At 46.3% G+C, this 16053-nt stretch overlaps 1 protein-coding gene across 1 annotated transcript in view; it reads left to right on the plus strand.

The window, feature by feature from the left end:
- LOC146829660 (C-type lectin mannose-binding isoform-like) overlaps positions 1 to 15651 on the plus strand; it is a 58448-nt gene extending 42797 nt beyond the window's left edge. The window contains exon 5 of the mRNA XM_085606711.1: positions 15108 to 15651. Within this exon, the coding sequence (XP_085462837.1) occupies positions 15108 to 15217 (110 nt within the window). The 3' untranslated portion in view covers positions 15218 to 15651. The remainder of the gene's footprint in view (positions 1 to 15107) is intronic.
- Positions 15652 to 16053: the final 402 nt, after the last annotated feature.

Consider the following 16053-nt stretch of genomic DNA (forward strand, 5'->3'; position numbering starts at 1 on the left):
AAGTTCCTCATCTTCATTGAGACCAAAGGGATTCTTCGACTCAAGAAGAATAATGTACTGTGACTCCAGGATTCTCAGTTGTTTTTGGCGATCTCCCCCTCTAGGGTTGGCCGGCACCCTGTCAATACCAAAGAATGAAAAGCAGTTAACATCCTTGCTATGATGTTTCAACCAGTGCCTGGCTGTTGAGTAGTTCAAATCAACATTTCTGATGGCCCTTAGATGTTCCAAAATACGTTTTTTTACAGGAAAGATCGTACTTCCTACATAAAGTTTGGAGCATGGGCACCTGATAACATACACACAGAAATCTGAATTGCAGTTAATGAACTTCTTGATGGCACCACACTTCCCTGTTGGTAGGGGATAGGTCTTTACATTCTTGCTAGTGGTGCAAGCCTTGCACTTCCCACATTTGAAAAAGCCTTTTTGTTGTTGAATCCAAGTCAACTTTTTGCTTGCTCCCAAATAACTTCTTACCAGCATGTCCTGTAAGGAACGTGCTTTACGGTAAGTGACTTGGGGAAAAACATTGACACTTGTACCCACCACTGGGTCACTTCTAACCAAATGCCAATGTTTGCTGAGCGTATGGTTAACTGCTTTAGCCGCCACATTGAATGTGGTAATCATTCTAATGGTCTTACATTGTTCTTCCAAGACAGGTCTTTTGATTAGTAACGTGGTTCTTTTTTGTTTGGCTACTTTATTCTGAGCAGTCAAAAGGACATCCTCAGGGTAACCCCTCTCCCGGAATCTTTGCAACATTGTCTCCTGCTCTTTCTGAAAGCTGCCCTCAGAACTGCAATTCCGTTTGGCCCTCAAAAGTTCCCCGTAAGGGATACTCCACTTCAATCTAGATGGGTGGTGGCTTCTAGCGTGTAGAATGCTGTTCCCAGCAGTGGACTTCCTATAGAGGCTGGTAGTCAAAATGCCTTCCACAATCTGAACCCGTACATCTAAGAAGTCCATCTCATCCTGGGCAACTTTATGTGTAAAACGGAGGTTAACACTGTTGTTATTAAAAGTTTCAAAAAGTAGATCAAGATCCGACCTTGAACCACCCCATATCAGAAAAATATCGTCTATATACCTCGTATAAAAGACGATATTTTTCGTCAAAAATTCATTCATCTCCGTCCACAAAAGTTGCTCCTCCCACCATCCCATCATCATGCATGCGTAACTCGGCGCAAAGCAACTTCCCATCGCCGTGCCAACCTCCTGTTTAAACCATTGATCCTCAAAAAGGTAAAAATTGTTATCTAGACAAAAAGTCAACATGTCCAAAAACATGTTGGTCTGGTCAAAAAGGAAGATGGACCTATCCCTAAAGAAGTGTTTGCATGCATTAATGCCATCACAGTGTCTGATGCAGGTGTACAAAGACACCACGTCAATTGTTGTCAACCAAAAATCCTCTTGCCACCCTATACCTTCAATTTTAGTGATGAAATCTGTGCTGTCCCTGCAGTATGAGGGAAGAGACAGAACATAGGGAGAGAGGACAGCATCCAAGAAGGTGGAGGTATTTTCAAGGAAGCTTCCTTTGGCCGATATTATTGGCCTACCAGGGGGAGTGGTTCGATTTTTGTGGACCTTCGGTAACATATAGAAACAGGGTACCACCGGATGTTTAACATAGAGAAAGCGATATTCATCTTCCTCTAAAAGGCCCTTCTTTCTCCATTCCCCAAGTTTATTGTAAAAGACATTCACTGCCAAGGTATACTTTTCCTTGCTTGATTTGGTATAGTCACCAGAATGAATCAATTGTGCGTTGGCCTCCTGTTTGTACAGGTTGATATCCCAGAGGACCACATTACCCCCCTTGTCCGAGGGTTTGATAACAAACCCCGGGTCACTATTCAAAGAGGATAGTGCCTGTCGTTGTTCAAAAGTTAAATTCTGTGCATGTCTGTTTTGCATAGAGTTCCAAATGTGCATCAAGTCTCTAATGACTACTTCGTGAAAGGTGTCGAGTGAGTCGTGAGGTGTGTTGGGATTGAACGTAGACTTTGGTTTGAATTTTGTGGGGACTGTGCCAGAGAGCTCCAAGCCCATTTGTTCCAACATAAAACGTTCGTCCCTCTCACCAATATCATCCCCCAACAACTCCAATGCAGATGCTAAACCTTCTATGTCATCTAAACACAATTTCTTAGAAATTTGAGCACCAGAACTTTAATATATATATATATATATATATATATATATATATATATATATATATATTAAGCAATTGCAGCCTAATAACCATGAGAGCTGATACATGCTGTAAGGAATTTCCACTAAATATATATAACATGCATTAGAAACAGGAGAAACAGCCATAAACTTGTTTGGAAACTGTTTTAATGCTCAGTAAACAGTAGAAATTCTGATAAACCACTGAAAGCATAGTAAGCTCCCAGGCTGCATTGCAAATACCCAGTCTAACAAGACTGAAAAGCTAACCTGTAGCTGCACAACAATAAACTGACACCGTGCCTTTAAGGCACACCTAACCCCCCAGCTACCCATCATGCTTCAGGGGTGGCAGTTAGCTCAGTTGTTCTTTGTGGAGACTGAAAAGGCCATGGCACAAAGGAATGACCACATCTTTAAAACAAAAGCCAATCCTTTGCCCGGGGAGGCGGGAGGGTTGCTTATGACTTTGATGAGGATACCCCTGGAAGAGAACTAGGATTACAGGTAAGTAACTAATCCTTCTCTTCCAGGGGATCCTCATCAATAGTCATAAGCATTAGAATAGAATAGCGAGCCTCACCTCATCCCCCTGCGGGCAAATGAGAACATAGAAATGTGATCAGTAAGCTTAAAAAACAAAGCTCAGAAAGAGCAAAAGAACTATCCAAACAGATTCCTCAAGGAGGCCTGGCCTACTTGAGCATCCGCCCTGGAATCAGATTCTAGGCAGTAATGCCTCGTAAAGGTATGAACCGATTTCCAGGTTGCCGCCTTGCAGATCTCCGACATTGGGACATCATGCAAGAAAGCGACTGTGGCCGCTTTCCCCCTAGTGGAATGAGCCTTGGGGGTTAGCGGTAAAGGTCGCTTCGCCAGCTGGTAAGCTAAGGTGATGCAGGACACTATCCATCTCGAAATGGATCTTTTAGCGGCTGGGAAGCCTGTTCTCATGGCGCCATAATTGACAAATAGCTGATCCGATTTTCTGATTCCTTTGGTACTCTCCAAATAGAACTTAAGTACCCTCTTAAGGTCCAAGGAATGGAGCGACCGCTCAGCAGGGGTCGCAGGATTCGGAAAAAAAGAAGGAAGGGAAATGGACTGATTGATATGGAAATCAGACACTACCTTAGGTAGAAAAGATGGATGTGCTCTCAAGACTACCTTATTATGGTGAAAAAACAGTATAAGGCTCTTTGATACACAGCGCTTGGATCTCGCTTACTCTGCGCGCCGATGTAATGGCTACCAGAAAAGCGGTCTTCCAAGACAAATGCTGCAAGGAAGCTCTGTGGATGGGCTCAAAAGGTGAGCCCATCAACTTGGATAACACCAGGTTCAATTCCCACGGAGGCGAAGGGTTTCGAACAGGGGGATACACTTTTTTCAACCCCTGTAAGAAGTCCTTAACCACCTGCATCTGGAAAAAAGAGGGGTGACTAGGGGATCTTCTGTATGCCGTAATGGCAGACAAATGGACCCTGATAGAGGCATACTTTAAACCTGATCTCGCTAGGTATAGAAGATAGGGGAGAATGACATCTTCCTGACTCTTCGTCGGATCAAGGTGATTATCCCTACACCAAAGAAAAAAACTTTTCCACTTGAACGCATATGACGCTCTAGTGGCCGGTCTTTTTGCTTCTTTCAAAATATGCATACAATCAGGAGGCAGATTTAGATGTCCGTATTGCAAGACCTCAGGAGCCATGCTGCCAAGCTCAGTGAGGGAAGGTTGGGATGAAGAATCCTCCCGCCCATCTTGGACAGCAGGTCCGGCCTGCAAGGTAGTCTCCTGTGCGGAAGTACCGACAGATGAAGAAGGTCCGGGTACCACCACTGCCGTGGCCAGTCTGGAGCTATCAGAATCATGGTCATGTTGGATCTGAGTAGCTTGGTCACCACCTTCGGGATCAGGGGCAGAGGAGGAAAGGCGTAGGCAAATGTCCCTGACCAGTCCATCAACAGTGCATTCCCCCTTGTCCCTGGACGGTGGAATCTGGAGGCGAAGGCGTGGCATTTTGTGTTTTTGTCGTCTGCGAATAGATCCATCTCCGGACGACCCCAATGATGGAAAAGGTTGGACACAACCTCGTCGTGCAGCACCCAGTCTGGCTGATCTTCGAAGTGCCTGCTGAGTGCGTCTGCCGTGACATTGAGCTCTCCTGGAAGATGCACCGCCACCACCAAGAGGTTTCGGGCGAGAAGCCAGTGCCAGATCGCCTGAGATTCCAGAGAAAGAGGACGCGACCAAGTTCCGCCCTGTTTGTTCAGGTAGAACATGGTCGTCGTGTTGTCGGTCTGGACTAGGACCGAATCTGACTCAATTGCCGGTAGGAAAGCTTTCAGAGCCAGGTGGACTGCTCGAAGTTCCAGCATATTGATGTGGTAGGTCTGTTCCTTTGCCGACCACCGCCCCTGTATCTGAAGGCACCCCATGTGTGCCCCCCAGCCTTGCAGAGACGCATCCGTCACCAACGATTGCACTGGTAGAGGCTGGTGAAAAGGGACTCCCACCATCAGATTCCGCTGCTGAGTCCACCACGCGAGGGAGGATCTCGCCGCCTGGGAGAGACATATTCGATCGTCCCAGCGACCTGTCGACTGATCCCACTGGTCCTCCAGAGTCTGTTGCAAAGGCCGCATCCTGAGCCTGGTGTGGGGGATGAGAAAGATGCAGGACGCCATAGACCCCAGCAGGGATGCCACCTGCCGGAGCGGCGGATTTTGCACCTGGAGCAGAAGCTTGCATTTCTGCTTCATTGAAGACAGTCTCTGCCCCGAAGGAAACGCTCTTCCCACGCTTGTGTCCAGAATGGAGCCAAGGTAGTGGATAGTCTGAGTGGGTTGCTGCACTGACTTCTCCATGTTGACATGCAGTCCGAGGTCGTGCAATTGTAGAAGACATGTCTGGAAGTCTCGCCTCACCTGCAGTTGAGATTAACCTTTCAGCAGCCAGTCGTCTAAGTACGGATAGACGAAGAGACCTTTTCTGTGGAGAGCTGCTACAACCACTGCCATGCATTTGGTGAAGACTCCCGGAGCTGACTTGAGACCAAAGGGCAGGACCTTGTACTGATAGTGCTTGCGGCCGACCACAAACTGCAGGTACCTGCGATGACGCTTTGCTATGGAGATATGGAAGTATGCATCTTGTAGGTCCACCGAACACATCCAATCCCCCACTTGCAGATGTGGACATATCTGATGAAGTGCCAACATGCGAAACTTCTCTTTGACTATGACCTTGTTCAGGAGGCGAAGGTCCAGAATCGGTCGGAATTTGTGCTCCTGATCTTTTTTGGGGACCAGAAAGTACCGGGAGTACACTCCCTTGCCAATTTGAGACGGAGGGACCCTTTCTATGGCATGCTTTTGGAGAAGGGTCCGCACTTCCTGTCGGAGCAGCAGTAATTGATGAGGACGGGACTTTTTTGGTGGAATGTCTTTTGGAAGCGCACGGAAACGTAGCGCATATCCATTGCGCAGTATATTCAGCACCCAGCGATCTTTTGTGATGCCGGCCCACTCTGCCAGATGTTGTGAAGCACTTCCCCCCACTGGAGTGGGCAACGGCGGCAGAGGAAGCGACTGCTCATGATTTTCCTCCTGCCTTTGCCGTGGAAGAGGACTACTGCTGGTGGCCTCCTCTACCTCTGCTGGACTTTCCTCCTCGATACTGCGATTTTCCCTGCGCTTTGTTCTGGGTCCACTGAGGGGTTTGAACCCTCTGTTGAGGCCCTTTGCGCTGGTTGGTTCTGTAGCGGCGCTTGAACTCCTTCTTCTTCTCAAGCCCAACCGCCTTAAGAGTGTCCAGCTCAGTTTTCATGCGGGTCATTTCTTCATCTGCATGCGCGCCGAAGAGGGAAGAGCCAGAGAATGGGAGGTTTAGAATTCTCTGCTGAGCGTCTGGTTTCAGCCCTGTGAGTCGCAACCAGGACGATCTTCGGGCGCACACCCCATGTGCGTAGGAATGAGCTGCTAGCACCGCGCCATCCGCTGCTGTGCTGATTGACTGATTAGCCACCAGAGATCCCTCCGTGACTATTTCGTCGAAGTCTTTCTGGTCCTCCTTTGGAAGCTTAGATTTAAAACGATCCAAAGAGTCCCAGAGGGCCCTATCGTAGCGGGTGAGCAGCGCCGCCGCGCTTGAGACCTTCAGGGATGCAGCCGCTGACGTGCAAGCTTTGCGACCCCATGAGTCCTGCGCTCTGCTCTCTTTATCAGGAGGGACAGAGGAAGATGCCGAGACGGCGTTAGTCTGTCTTGCTGCTGCTACTATGACAGAGTCTGCCGGCGGGTCTGACTTAACAAACACCGGATCAGAGGCTTATACTTTTTCAGGATGCGAGCAGGCACCGCCTTGATGGTGGAAGGTGTTAAGAAGGTGTCCATAACTGGCTCGAGGATCCCCGGAACCAAGGGAAGCAGAGGTCTAGACGCTGTCTTCTGGTGAAGAGTCTCAAAAATCACGGAGGTTGTGACCTGAGGGACTGACATTTGTATGTTAAGTTTCTGTGCGCCTCTCTGCAGGACCTCGTGATATGTATTGATATCATCAATAGGCGAGACCCTGGATATGGGGCTGTCCGTAAGTGTGGGAGAGTAATCCCGCCTTGAGGACTGGGTGGATGAAGTGGAGGAAGTAGACGGCGTTCTCCTACTCCGCCGACGCTCTCTGGATCTCCCAGCACGATCCTCTCTCACCGCATGTTCCTCTCGCCTGGGGGAGCGTGATCTGGAGCGCTGTCGCACAGGTGATCTCTCGCGTGCTCGTCGAGGTGGACTCACCCTGTCCACTTCTTCCACCAGTCTCTGGAGAGGAGACCAGTGATGCCGACCGACATATTCTTGCATCCTCCTGGTCGCCCCCGAATCCCACCAGTGATGTAGTGGTCGCAACCATTGTGGTGACAGCTGCACCGTAGAAATGGGCACTTGTGGTCTTGAAGGTTGGACAGCAACCTTGGAACGGCTGTGTGGCGTTGCTGACCTTGGAGAAGCCCTCCTGGACGAGCGGGAGGATGAATGACGTGAAGCCGACTCCGTTACGAGAACCACAGAGTCCCCAGACCTCACCGAGGCTTGTCTCGACGTCGAGCGTGCTCTTGACGTCGATCTGTGTGCATGTCGTGCCTCCCGTCTGCTCGACGTCGAACGCCTCGTCGACGGAGACCTGCGCCGATGAGGGGGAGGCGACTCATCGTGCCTCGACGTCAAACGACGATGTAAAGTCGACGACAGAGGCACACGAAGAAAAGTGCAGGAAGAAGGATAACGTGCAGAAAGAACAAAAAGTAGAGCAGAAAGAAGCCTTGTTGCAAAATCATCCTGTACCCTCAACTTTTTCAGACGGATACTGGTGGTAACTGAGTCTGACTAACCAGTCCTAGAGCCAGTGCTATGTTAAAAGACACTTAGAATACAGTGAAAACACCTACATACACTAGGGAACATTATGCGTTGGGGACCCCCTGTGATTAGCATGACCTCCTCTGTAAGCCCCTAGTATATAATAGGGCAGGGGGATTAAAACTACCTCTTAAAACAAGCCACAGGGCGTTTTTGCACACGTTAACTCAGGCCCCGTCCCCTCCCTTCACCACTGTGTAAACACGCCCTGTGTCCGTTTTTAGTTGGGAGATTAAGTTCATTTGAATCCTGAGGGTCCCTAGGGTCCAACTAGCCCACTAGGTACCTCCAGTAAGTGACACAGAGCTGCGTTGCAGAGAGGTGTAAAAAGTGGCACGGCCTGGACCACCTCTCTGCAATGCAGCTCAGTGGCGCTTACTGGAAGCACTTGGTGGGCTAGTTAGCCCCCAGGGGCCCTCAGTATTGAAGGAAAATGATATCCCCAATTTAAAACGTGCCATAGTGCGTGTTTGCACACGTCACCTCAGGCCCCGTCCCCTCCCTTCACCACTGTGTAAACGCGCCCTGTGGCTGTTCAAATTGAGAGATTAAGTCCCCTTGAATCCTAAGGGTCCCTAGGGTCAAACTAGACCACTAGGTACCTCCAGTAAGCGCCACAGAGCTGCGTTGCAGAGAGGTGTAAAAAGGGGCTTGGCCTCAGAACACCTGTCTGCAGCGCAGCTCCCTGGTGCATACTGGAGATGCCTGTTGGGCTAGTTGGCCCTCAGGGACCCTCAGTATTGAAGAGGAATTAATTCCCCAACTTACAACTCGCCAGGGGGCGCGTTTGCAGAGTGCTGCAAGGAGGGGGCGTGGCCTCCGGCACGATGCCAGTCTTTTATTTATTTTAATGTTTTTAAGAAGGGGGGCTGTGTGGTTCCCCTTCTTATTCTAATTTATTGGCCCTGATGACCCATCCCCCAGGGCCTGTCTCCTAATTATATTTTTTGACCCCAATCCCCAGGGCCGGCCACTGTTTTTTATTATTTTAAAAAAATATATATTTACAGACACACCTAGGACATGCTGGACAAACCGTACGTACCTATCACCATGACGATTTGCGTGATATTCATTAAAAGGCGACTATGCATACAATGAATCCACGTGGAATGTATTTACACCACTAGTGAAGCTCTGACATGTCTGATGCCCTACCGTGCCTAATCCCGGTAGACACCCTTGTCGTTTATTTATACAAACATGGGTAGCTATTGACGGGCACATTTAATACACATGTACACCAAGCCATTCAAAGGGGATTCGACAAAAATTCGACCAAAACTATGCAAGAAACCCCCCTCACGGTTAATAAAACACACATCCACTGCCGGATGTGTAATACTTTTTATTTTACTCTCTGGAAAGGGGACGAACATCACTTGAGAGTCACAGCGCGCTCCTGGCAGAGCCCAATGCTGTGTTACACCCACCATTGCCTGCTGAGTGCCACAAACCTCTGTGTTGTATTCCATTAGCTACTGCATATGCTCTGACACTCTCTAGCCCATGTGCACTGTAACACCACCCCGTGAATATGTCATGCCACACTTGTCTTCGCACGGGTTATATTGCCCCATCTAACGTGCCTTCCTCGATGCCTATGTTATAACGCACAGTGCTATGCCATACATATTACAATCTAGGATCCATATCTTTGTCACAGTGCATATGCAACGTTACACTCCCCAGCACATATTTTATATTACAACTTTAGAGACTAGTTAGGTTACACAACACTGCCCTGTGCATATTACACTCCAAGGCGCATATCGCATAGCACCCGCTAGTGCCTGTGCTATCTCGCGCTCTCCAATGAATCTGTCATTGCGCACAACGTATTGTATATTATATTTCACGCCCGGATCATCTTATATTACACTTTTTGGTGCACAGTTTATACCATACACTATATCTAGTTTTCATTTTCAATCGTGCTCTCAGGACTATGTTCTATATAACATTGTGTTCACCTACCCTTTTCACGGGCATTACATTTTGCGATAGGGGGTGGAGGGTCAGGGGGTGTTTCTGCCAAGTGAGCCCAGAGTCACAGTCACAAACGTCCTCTTCTTCCTGAATAAAAGTGAGATTATGCTGCATACTTGTTCATATTTTAAGTAGTTCGCACAGACACACGTTTTAAAAACAATAAAGTTCCTAATACCCTCCTTCTCTGAACAGTTACCTTGCTGCCCCATCCCCCTCCTCCCTATCCTCTGTTGTGTGAATTCATGGACTAGCCTCCTCCCTCCTGCCATGCATGGTCTGATGTGCTGCCACTGCCCTCAATTTAGTATGATGTACCAGTCCACTCCTCCTGCCCTCCATTTCCCAATTCTATGCCCCATCATTGACCTCCTGCTTAAACTCTGTGCTTAGCTTGCTGCCCCTATTCTCCTTCCCCCTGCCCTCTGATGTCTTTGTGTATGCCCCTGCTCCATCCTTTTTGCCCACCATGTTCCATGGACCTGCCACTCCTATCTACTCTGAGTGTTCTGTTGAGCTGCCACTCCCCTCCCACCTGCCTAGCATTGTCAGATGACTGTAACCTGTCCCTGCCACCTCCACCCTGCCTGTCCACATGCCATGCCCCTATCCTCTTCCTCCTGTCCTACATGGTCCATTGTACTGCCACACCCTTCTGCCCTCCCTTGTCTGTTGTGCTGCAACTGCTCCTCCTGCCTGCCCCGTGCGGTCTGTTGTGAGGCCCCTTCCCCTGAACTTTCTTGTCTGTGCACAGGTCCTGACACTCCCTTCTATCCTCCATCGTCCTTTGTGCATGCCCCTGCACCCTCCTTCTTGCCCATCATAGCCATTGTGCTACCACTAACCCTCCCACTTGCCATGCATGGTCTTCTGTGCTGCCATGGCCCCTCCCACCTTCCCTGTGTGGTCAGTTAGCTGCCCCTGAACCCCTCCCACCTTCCCTCCATGGTCTGTGTGTATGCCATCACAGTCTCACTGTTGCTCTTCATGGTGTGTCTTGCTTCTAGTGCCCATCCTGCCTGACCTCCATGGCTATCTTGCTGCTCCTGCCCTGCCCCCTTGCCCCCAGCCCTCTGTTTACATGTGCAGACCCCTACTCCCTCCCTCCTGGCTTGTCTGTTCCATTGTAATGCCCCTGATCCATCTCTCCTGCCCTTTATGGTCTGTTATGCTGCAGCTTTCTCTCCTGTCTGTCCATGATGGTCCTGCCTCTTGCCCCTCTGTTCTCTGTTGTCCATGTGCATGGTCCTGTCCCCTCCCTCTTGCTTTCTATGGATTGTTGTGCTGCACTCCCGTCCCGCATGCCCTGTGTGGTGTATTGTGCTGCTGTAAACCCTGATGCCTGCCCTGCAGGGTCAGTTTGGTGCACCTCTCCATGTCCCTCCTGTCCTCTGTTATCCAAGTCCATGTCCCTACCCCATTTCCTTCCATGATCCAATGTACCATACTTGCGAACATTTTGAACTTGGTAAGAGGGAGATTTTGAAAAAAAACTGGGGTATTGATTTTCCCCTTTGAGTTACATTGAAAAAGAGGAGATTGTAGACAGGAGACAGATAAAATAAAGCCCATTTGAGCTTAAAAACATTGGACGTTTCCTGGCTGAATCGGGATCTGTTGGCATGTATGGTTGTACTACCATTGCCTCTTCCTTCTGCCCACAATGGTCTATTACATTGCCACAGCCTCTCTTGCAAGTCCTGTATTGTTGGTTTGTTGCCCCTGCCCCCCTTTCCACTGCCCTCCATAGTCTGTTGTGCTGCCACGGCCCTTCCTGCCTGCTCAGTGTGGTTAAATTGTTGCCTATGCACCCTCCTACCTGCCTTCAATTTTCAGAGTCCGTGCCCCTGGCCTCTGTCTCTCAACAGTATCCTAATGAACAACTAGATTGCTAACATTCTATATTTATTACAAAAGTGTGGAACGCCTGACGTCATCTTGATGTAATCAAAACTGTAATACCTAGCGCATTTCCTTTAGAAATTACATATATGAGAGGGTCTTATTGGCATCAAAATTATGGTTAGTGCTCTAAAAGACTAAAATAAGGACATATTTTCTGAGTTTTCAAATAGCGAGAAAGCACTTTTAAATTATTTGTTACCTTTATGTTTTTTTATCCAGTTGACCACTTGATTAAATGTTGCACTTAGGGGAGAGGATGTGGTGTTACTTCCAGAACTGCAGACTTTGCAACTGGGGAACCAGGTTGGAGTTTCTGCTTCAGCTCGACATTCTGTGATTCTGGTCAAATAACTTAGTCTCCCCATGACTACAACCAAAATGAATTTGTTCTTGTGTGATGTAACCAATGCTCATGTAAAGCACTCCAATACCTGACAAGTCTGTACTATATAACACTGCAAAAACACAAAATAATAAGTGTTTTGCACACTTCTGTCATTGGGCTATATTTGGGCTACATCTGGGTGATTTTGGGCTACATTTGGGCTCTTTTGTCTCCGGTGGCCATCTTGGGAGATTTATTTGTTATGAAGTTTCCTAATTTCCTCATGTACTGCAGTCTCCTCAGTAGGAAATGCTTTCAGTTTTTTACTTTGATTCCATCATGAAGGTATTCAGATATGTCACACATTTGCCATAAATTCTGAATGTTAGCACTCTAGTTGCTCATTAGATCACTGTAGTAAAACTACTGTTCACCATGGAAGTCTGCTCCTGGTATTAAAAGTGCATGTTTCAGTCTGCATGTCAGAATTTTTTAATGAAATAGAAGAGGATTTGAGAAGTCACTCAAAATGTGCCCTCATTTTCTTTCTTCAGCATTAATCATAATTTCTATGGCAAAATGAACCCCCTCATTGTGTTCCGTTTTAAATTAAATGTTTTAAGTGTTACCAGTTTATTCCAATCAAGATGGCTTCAGGTGTGCCATACTTTTGTCATAATGAAGACAGTAAGCGCTCTAGTTGTTTTTAAGAACACTCTGGGACATTCTGTCATTGGGCTATACTTGGGCTACATCTGGGTAATATTTGGGCTACATTTGGGCTCTTTTGTCTCTGGTGGCCATCTTGGCAGACTTATTTGTTATGAAGTTTCCTAATTTCCTCATTTACTGCAGTCTCCTCAGTAGGAAATACTTTCAGTTTTTTACTTTGATTCCAAAGGCATTCAGATGTGTCACACATTTGTCATAAATTCAGAATGTTAGCACTCTTTTTGCTCATTAGATCACTGTAGTAAAGCTACTGCTCACCAGGGAAAACTGCTGCTGGTATTGAAAGTGCATGTTTCAGTCTGCATGTCAGATTTTTTTAATGAAATAGAAGAGGATTTGAGAAGTCACTCAAAATGTGCCCTAATTTTTCTTTCTGCAGCACTAATCATACTTTTTATGGAAAAATGAACCCCCTCATTTTGTTCCTTTTTAAATTAAATGTTTTAAGAGTTACCACTTTAATCCAAGCAAGATGGCTTCAGGTGTGCCATACGTTTATCATAAGTAGGACTGTTAGCGCTCTAGTTGTTCTTTGGAACACTCTGGGAAGCTGCAGTAGAACACAAAGGAATCAACTGACAGTCTCTGCCCTTGTTGGATGTACATGTTTTACTGAGAATGTCAGACTTCATTCTCACATGACTGAGAAAGATAATGTGAATTTACAGAAAATAAGCTCTCAGTTGAGCTTATAGATCACCTTCCAAACATCTGTGGGAAAAGCATGAGAAAATATTTTTCTCTCAATCATGATATCCCAGCAGAAGGCTTTTTCACATGGTGAAATCACCTTAGAACATACCACAATTCCTAAAAAACCATAGGTTTCACACACGTTATAGTTAGGAATTAGCATTTAAAAAACCTTGCAAATTCACTTAAAAAACCATAGGTTTCACACATGTTATAGTTAGCTGGACATTTCACTCGTAAAAAACCAATGAAATTCCCCTGTTATAGTTAGTAAAGGGAACTATAACTCATGCGACCGCAATCCAGTGCTGATGACGTCAGATATTACATCACTGTATTTAGACACTTATTTACCCATTTTTCCTTCCTTTAACCTTTAGCTATACATATTTAATAAATATTTATTTTACAGAAAGACACATATGACATCAGTGATGTAATATCTGACGTCATCAGCACTGGATTGCGGTCGCGTGAGTTATAGTTCCCTTTCATAACTATAACGGGGGAATTTCATTGGTTTTTTACGAGTGAAATGTCCAGCTAACTATAACATGTGTGAAACCTATGGTTTTTTAAGTGAATTTGCAAGGTTTTTTAAATGCTAATTCCTAACTATAACGTGTGTGAAACCTATGGTTTTTTCAGTGAATTTGTACGGTTTTTTAAATGCTAAGTTATGTATTTATTAATATTTTTTTTTAAGGTTTTTCACCGTGCGCGCGCGCGCCCACGTTACGCGGTTCGTGCCGTGCGCGCACGGTGCGCGCACTCCGCGATTTTTAAAAAAAATTAAAAACTTTTTTTTGGCCCCTCGGGGTCCTCCTGTGACCCCCTGACCAAGGCTAGGGGGTCAGGAACTGTCCACCCTGCCCCCTTTTCACGTTCGCCACCTTCCTTTTCCACTCTCGCACTGAAAACAAACAAAATGGCGGCCGACACTTCCTGATTTCGACCGATTCGAACGTTCACTGACATGTAACAACCAATCAGAATTACGCTTGCGCACGTTAGCGTGCGCGCCTATAGATATGTATGTACTTTTAACTGCAATTGTCTCAGGAACTAATGAACAGATTGACTCCAGATATGCAAAAGGCACATCCCTGACCTGAGGACTACCTCTTTGCCAAATTTAAAGTAATTCTGTTCAGCCGTTTGGGCTGTAGCTTGGACTAAAGGTCCCTATGGAAAATTGCATGGGAAAAACGCGTTTTGGGACCCCCCTTTTTTCTCAGCCCCCGCTTGACGAATCCCCCCGAGACTTTCAGTGTACGAGCTGAGCGGAGCGCCCTACCTATTTTGAAAATTTCGTGAGGATTCGTCAATCAGCGCCAAAGTTATTCCAAATAGAATGTTGCGGATTTCCTATGGAAACACGGTCCTAACTATAACTATCTACTGGCGACCGCCAGTAGATAATATATATATATATATATATATATATATATATATATATATATATATATATATATATATGTATATTTATATGTGGGGCACATATAATATAGTGTTTCCGGGATCCCGCGCATGGGCGGGAATATTCTAATGCTTATGACTTTCATGAGGATACCCTGGAAGAGAACCCAACAGTCCTTTCATTTTCCTCATCGTCACTCGTGCTTCCTCAACACTCTCCAGTTCATAACACAAGCATTTCTTTAAATCAATGACTCTTTGTGCGTCCATCACCTTATCTGCAGTGAGGCTGTTTCATTTATTCCTTATCGTAGCAAATTCTAGGGTTCTGTTCCCCTCCACATCCTGTACTACCTTCTCCAGCCTCAAATCCTTCTTCCCACCCCACATGCCCACAGCTCGAGGTGTATTCTTCATATGACACTATGGATTTCTCTTCCAGACAACGGCTTGTGGAACGGCCAGTGGTGTACCACGAAATATGCCTTCTTCTGCGAGTACCAACTATCAGAAGAGGAGCTGGCCAGAGGGGAAGAGAAGCTGCTCACTTAATCATCCACCTCCTGGAAGCTGAAAGCCCTCATGCAGCTTCTTCAACTGTGAAACACTTCCATGAATGCACTCCCGCCACAGGGCAGTAACGACTCCCAGAATAAATACAATTCTGAACTTTCCCAGTCGAAATGGGGAATAACATGCAATTTTGAACTACTTAACCTGTAAAAGAATGGGGTATTCCACTTTCAGCATTGTTTTCCCCCACGCAGATGTCTCCATCTCAAGCGTGGAGGAATTTGTAGGAAGAAAAAACCCAGGTCTGAGCACAATTTGCACTCAAGAGGCAATCTTAAATTCTAGGTTTACCACACACTGAAAAAAGCACTCCTCAGTGGGAGGCAAAGATCAAACCTGTCTGAGCACATTACTTTTTTTTCTCCTGCTTGCATTGCATATTCTCTTAATAAAAATGCTTGCTAGCATCTCAACATCCTTTCAATTTGATTTTTATTTGCCATAAATGGGAAACTTTCTTGAGCCAGAACAAATGAAAGTATTGTCTGAAAATAGAAAACGAATATACGAGGAACAATTTAATTATTTACATGACAGAATTATTTCACGGATGTAGATAACGTTGGTACTCTCCTGACTTGAGAGCATGACTGAAATTGTAGCTCAAGAGAAAAAAGCTAGAAAAGGAAAGATTTGTCAAAACAATACTACGAGTTCAAATGACGTCTTGTAAACCGTGTTGTTTAATTGTAAGCAAGGCCACTGAAATTATGCGGCAGGGTAGAACCAAATTATGTGGCAGGGCTAAACAAATTATGTGGCAAGAAAATGTAAATTATGCGGCACAATGCAGCACAATGCAGTGTAGATAGTAT

Source organism: Triturus cristatus, chromosome 5_2 (assembly GCF_964204655.1).
Source record: "Triturus cristatus chromosome 5_2, aTriCri1.1, whole genome shotgun sequence".
NCBI classification, from domain to species: domain Eukaryota; kingdom Metazoa; phylum Chordata; class Amphibia; order Caudata; family Salamandridae; genus Triturus; species Triturus cristatus.